The following is a 6,226-nucleotide window of genomic DNA, read 5'->3' as shown; positions in this document are numbered from 1 at the left end:
AAAATAAAAAAAAGGTAAAGATTAGAAAACATTCCTTCAAAATGTTTTATTTTGAACATTTGATTATTTATGTATGCATCCGATCGTAGGGCTGTTGTGTTTTCTTCTTCTTTTTTTTCTGTTGCAGCATGTATGCGACTCCCCTTTGCTATTTCTATTAAAAAGTCATAAAGCGGAGGAAATCTCTCAGATTCACGTCGTTCCATTTGTCGACACCGAATCATCTGTGAAGCTTTTACTTTGAAAGGCCTGGCCGGAACTGCGTGAGCTGCAGCCCCACCTCGCTGGAAGCCCCGCACGTTTGGGCGGACGGGGGTGAAACGTCAGCCGGGGTCAGTCATGAAGCGTCTGCCACGGCAGCCTGCCGCGGGCGCGCGGGGCTAGCAGAGACGGCGGGACGGAGCGGTCTGCAGCCGGGGCTCGCGGGGCTCCTCCAGCAACCGGGATGGTGGTCGGGGAAAGGACCGGGACCCGGATCATCGATGCTTCTCAGCGGAGGAAGTCGGCGGTTTAACGGAGAGTCAGAATGAGGAGAGCGAGGGTGACCCGCGCGCTCTTCGCCTTGTGTCTGGGATGTTTCATCATGATCATCTATTACTTCAACAGCAGCCTGAAGCCAGGTGAGCCTCCTCACCGAGCGCCGCGCGCTCGCTGCCCCGCGCGCTCTCACACGCACCGGCCTGTGTGTTTGCACAGCGGGCCAGCGTGTCCTCTTTTGTCCGCGTGAACGTCACCCACCCTGCTATACAACCCCACCGCGCTTTCAGGGTGGGGGGTGGACCGTGGACTAGAACGCAGCAATCAGCGTGGGGTATCGATCCGTCCCCTCCGGGATCCATCCCTCTATCGCTCCCAATTGAGCCAATCGATCCAGATGTCTGACGTCATGATTGGATCTAAAAATGTCGTTTATTTCATTTAAAGTGAGTTTGCTGAAAAGCTCCATTTCTAGATTTGAATTTAAATCCATTAATTTATCATTGGAAACCCATCCAATTCAAAATATTACATATCTGATCAACAATCAACCTTAGAGATCAGTATTTTTAAAGTAGAAAATGTAAATACATTTGATGAAAAAAAGCACAAACAGTGATTAAATCTGTTATTTTGTGTCTCAAAATGCCATTTCTGTGTAATAAATCACTGCTTTTTCTTATTGTTTTAATTTATGATTTAGGAAATTGAAAATTGACATTGAAAATATGTATATTATCCCCATAACCCCATTATAAAAATATTGAAAGGATAAAAATCAGGATGATCGTGAATGGACTTCTTTTTCCTTAAGTCTGCCTGTGTCCTCATTTCCCTGCCAGCTCCAGATGTCTGTCAGAAAACCGTGTTTCTGCCAAACTGATTATCCGAGAGTTTCCTCTGATCCGGGGGGAAGGTTGGTGGAAGGGTATAGACCCACGCTGCGATGTGCCTCCACCTCTCCCAGGTTCACCCCACCACCACCCCTGCCACATACAATAGCCTCATTCAGACGCCCTCTGCTGTGTCAGGGGCCCGAAAAGCATGCAGTCCACGGGAGCCTTCTAAAGAGGGCTCAGTCCGTCCTGGACGTGTCCGTGTTTACTCGCCGTCCATGAAAGAGCCGTCTCAGGTGTCGCTCAGGGACGTTTTTGAGGGCCGTTGCAGGTATGGATGGTTAAAGCATCTGTGGTCTTTTTTTTTCCCTCCTCGTCATCATTATTGATCATTATTGATCAGGACAGCAGTTCTGTAATTGGAGCACATTGACAAAAAAAAACGATCTTTCTATCCGTCAGTAGTAGTTTAGTTTTAAAATGTTCCAGAAAAAACTGTGACTTATTTTACTCTTAAGGCTAAAAAATTGTTTTAGAGATTTGGATAAAGTTTAGACTTCAATTGTTGCATCCTTTCTTTATTATCATATTAAAACATCACTAAACTCTGGAAAGCAGCACAAAGGATTTTGTCATAGTTTGCCAAATTGGAATGCATTATTGGACGTTAAAAAGGGAACTTCATGCAGTCTGTCAGTAATTCACAACGTACCGTTAAATCCAGAACAAAATGATTTTTTAAATAACTGGGCATAAAGTCTGTTAATGAGTTTTAGCTGACTTTACCTTTTAACTGTTTTCTTAGGAAAGTTGAAAATGATCTTTAGCTCAGCTTTAAACAGAGGTGGGAGGGGGAAAAATATTTTCAAGTTGAAAACTGTGACTTGAAATAGTTAGATAAAGAGAGTAATCGTCCAGTTTAATAATAAAAACAAAGAAACACCTAAATTGTGTTTTTACAACACATTCAGACAAAAATACTATGCCTCTAAAAGTTTAAAAAGGACCAGTCGAGACATAAAAATACTATCACGTGCCTGTAGAAAGTTTAAAAAATATCTCACACACATCAGTTTTGAACAAAAAACAAAAAAGATAATACAGAAAAGTCTGTCAAACAGAAAAAAACGATGGAGTTAAGAGAAAGAAGTAAATGTTAATGATGATTGCTAAAAAACATGTCTCTAAAAGACGATTATAGTTGGTGAAATTATAAAATTCATAATTACCTTATCCCAAAAAGTATTTCTTTATTGAAATTGTTGTGAATCAGGAGCAGACGAAAAAAGGCCATTTGTAAAAAATGAGCTGGGCGAGCCACAAGTGGAGAAGGAGAGACACTCCATGTCTCGCCCACAACTGAGAGGTGAATTTCTAACGACCTACTGCCTCTCTGCAGAAACTATGTCCTAGAAAACCATACAGTTGTTTTGATTTGGGCTAAAAACGGCATCTTCGTAATTAAACAACCTCTGGGAACGCTTTCAAAGTAGATCAATAGTTGATCGAAGTGGGTTTTTAACTATTTGGCCTTCATTGAATTGTGTTCCTTTTGATCTAAGCTGTTTTGACTTTTATTCAGCAGATGAGAATGAAAGTTTCCACTTCTTAACCTTTAACCTAGAGAAAGGCTTTTATGCTCACTGGTATAAAAAGCGTTGGCACAAATGTGTTGTTGTTGTTGAGGATTTTGCTGTCGTCATCATGTGTGATCCTGATGTTGCCTCGGGTCAAATATGCAGAGGTGGACTCTGCTGCGTGGATTCGTGTCGATAGATTACTCTTGGAGCGCCGTTTATGTTTGAGGCATTAAAGCTGTTCGGTGGATCAGTTCTGTTAAGCCCCGTCCGCCTCGGAAACATCTTCTCAGCCCAATCTGGGCGAAAGGTCATTCCTCAAAGACAATTCTGAGCTGCAAGAACAGGCATATAAAACAGGAATGCTGCATAAAAACAATGAGGGTTTCAGGATCTATACCTTTTATTTACTTTTTTTTTTTTTTTTACTTCATTCAACTTTTTACTGATGGTAGCTTTGGAACAGATGGCGAGGAACCGGAGCACCGTGCGCTGCAGGAATGTGGTGTCGTGTTTTATAGCTCTTCCTCTGTTATGGCAGTGAAAGCAGCGATTCACATGTGACAGCACAAATACAGATGTAAAGTGACAGCTATCATGTCATTTGTTCTGGTTGGTTATTTTTTTTTGCCCCAACCTGAGGCGAGTCTTGAGGCCCGGCCGCTCGGCCAGTTTTGTCGCATTAAAACAATCGTTTGGTCAGAATCTTGCGCATGGCAGCACATCTCGGTCCCTTCCTTCTGCGGAGAACATCTGGATGTGACGGGTCAGAACAAAACGAGACACAAAGGAACATTCAGATCTGGTTTCCACATCGGGCCCTCCTGCACAGTTGGCTGTTTCCACAACTTCTTTGTGCCCAGCTGATGTTAGATCTTCTGCCATCCTGGGCCCGCTGCTGACAGGTCAGGGCCCCCCCTCCCCCAGCTGCATATTCATGACACAGCATCAGCAGAAGCTTCTTCTGAACTTCATTAAGACCAGCTGCCGGTTTGTATTTTAGCTCAGTAAGAATCCAAGAACCTCCTGCGGCTATTTTACGCAACAAGTGTGTCTTTCATTGTTAAGAAATTTCAGTTTTTGGTGAACTGTACATTGGCACATCATTTGTATTAGCAAGTAATTGCATAAAAAGTAAAGAACTGGCATGACTTGATGTAAAGTGTTGTATCCATACAAAAAGCTATGTTCACACTGGGCTTGGCAAGCGACCACTTACAATCAAAAGTCGATGTAAACACCTATAGATGCGCATTTCCCGCTTCCGTGCTCAAAACTCTCGCATTCACATTTCGCTATGCAACTTTTGAAGACCGGTTCTGGGCTTTACATGCAAAACATGTGTCTATTGAATGTGCAAAAATGCACGGTTTGGGCTTTTGCATTTAAAACTCTTGTGTTTGTGGGTTGCTTCGCAAGTTTTCAAGACCGTTTTCAGGCTCTTCGTGCTAAACGAGTAGCCATTAAACACAGATATGCGTGCTTTGGACTTCCATGTTTTAAACTCTCATTGCTCATGTGTCACTAGGTAAGTTTTTAATACCGTTTTCGAGCTCTAGGTACAAAACTTGCGTCCATTTTTAATTTTAAACAGCTAGTCAGAACATACATTTCTGAAGCTATCTATTCGTTTCTAAAACTCCTGTTGACATTCAAACTTTTTTAGTTCTAAAGATAGATATTTAAAAAAAAAAGTAGATGTACACCTACATACAAGTTATTGTTTTATCAATAGACTACACCTACTAATGCCCCCACTCCCCCCCAAAAAACTCAAATCAAATGTGACCCATCTGCACTTTTAAAGTCCCACTCCAATGATCGATTGTAAAGGTTTTCCCAGTTGTCTTTTAATTGTAGTTATACAATTTTTATCCAAAACAAAACAGTCTTTTTCTTGGATATAGTTTCTGTAAAGTGGCAGTAGTTCATTAGAAATTCAACTCTTAGTTGTAGGCGGGATTTTTAGCGCAGAGTAACCCCACCTCATCTTTACTTGTGGCCCACCCAGTGTATTTTCTGTCACAAAAATAACATTTTTTCCAACCGCATTTTTTCATCTGCCCTAATTTTCAACAATTGAATAAAGAAATACTCAGAGAAACAATTTTGAGCTTGGTTTTTTTTTTATATCTGTGCTCCATCATAAGAAAAAATGTCACAAGAACAAGGTAAAAATATGAAAATCACAATTTTTATTGCAATGGGTCTATAAAGACATGTAAAGCTCAGAAAACAGAGACCACACCGACAACATCCACTTTTATTCTGACCGTGTTTCTTTTCTCTTCTGCTGGAGAAGTTTTTTTCCCAGTGACAACCAAACACTGAGCTCAGTTTACAGCCTAAACAAGACACACACACTCACACACACACACACACACCCTCACACATCAACGTGTTTAGCAACTCCTGATCCACCAGAGCCATGCGCACATCTATCTATCTATCTATCTATCTATCTATCTATCTATCTATCTATCTATCTATCTATCTATCTATCTATCTATCTATCTATCTATCTATCTATCTATCTATCTATCTATCTATCTATCTATCTATCTATCTATCTATCTATCTATCTATCTATCTATCTATCTATCTATCTATCTATCTATCTATCTATCTATCTATCTATCTATCTATCTATCTATTTTATTTTTTTCTTAAATATTTCTTAGTTGATACTTGCTATATAGTTTTTTTTTTTTTACCTCAGTCATTTGTGCAGTCTGGTCATGACTCCAGGGTTTGCTTTTTTCCTCATTGATCGATGTCCCATTGACCGTGCAAAGAAATTTACAGCTTTTAAGTGCAACCAAGGAAAAATAAGTATTAGACAGAGGAATGCTTTGGTCCTTTTTAGCTCCCTGTTTCTAAGTCACTGCAAAGCTCTGCCAAACATCTGAAAAGTCGTCTAAATGACAAATGTTTTATTCTGTTTTTGCTTAAAAACATTTACAGGTATAATAGCGATTACGGTAACCTCTCTCTCACATTAGATGGACCTGAATGACGACAGCAGAACCAACTTTCCACAAATGTTTAAAAAAAATTAGTGTTTTTTTTTAAATCAAACCTCGTCTAAGAGGCACATAAAGGAAAAACACATCTTTTTTTTCTGTCGCAGTTTTTCTGTCATCACAATACCTCTTACGCTAAGTCATCGTTACACAAAACTTTTCCGAGCTCAATAATGGTTAATAAAGTTGGTGCCTAAACTGTTTCATTAATAATTCTTCGTTTTTTTTTTTTGGTTATTTATAGAGTATCTACATATTTGCAGAAGTTGAATTAAAGGAATTTTAAGTCCTTTTTAGAACAATTAAATTTTAC

General features: G+C 40.1%; 1 protein-coding gene across 1 annotated transcript in view; it reads left to right on the top strand.

Moving 5' to 3' along the window:
* Window positions 1–249: 249 nt before the first annotated feature.
* Window positions 250–6,226, top strand: part of LOC101163895 (carbohydrate sulfotransferase 11) — an 18,847-nt gene continuing 12,870 nt past the window's right edge. Inside the window, exon 1 of the mRNA XM_004068937.5 lies at window positions 250–620. Coding sequence (XP_004068985.1) covers window positions 527–620 — 94 coding nt within the window. The 5' untranslated portion in view covers window positions 250–526. The remainder of the gene's footprint in view (window positions 621–6,226) is intronic.

This window comes from Oryzias latipes, chromosome 5 (assembly GCF_053564925.1).
Source record: "Oryzias latipes strain Hd-rR chromosome 5, Olatipes_Hd-rR_3.1".
Classification (NCBI taxonomy): Eukaryota; Metazoa; Chordata; class Actinopteri; order Beloniformes; family Adrianichthyidae; genus Oryzias; species Oryzias latipes.
Note: the sequence above shows the minus strand (reverse complement) of the source record. Positions and strands in the feature narration are given on the sequence as shown.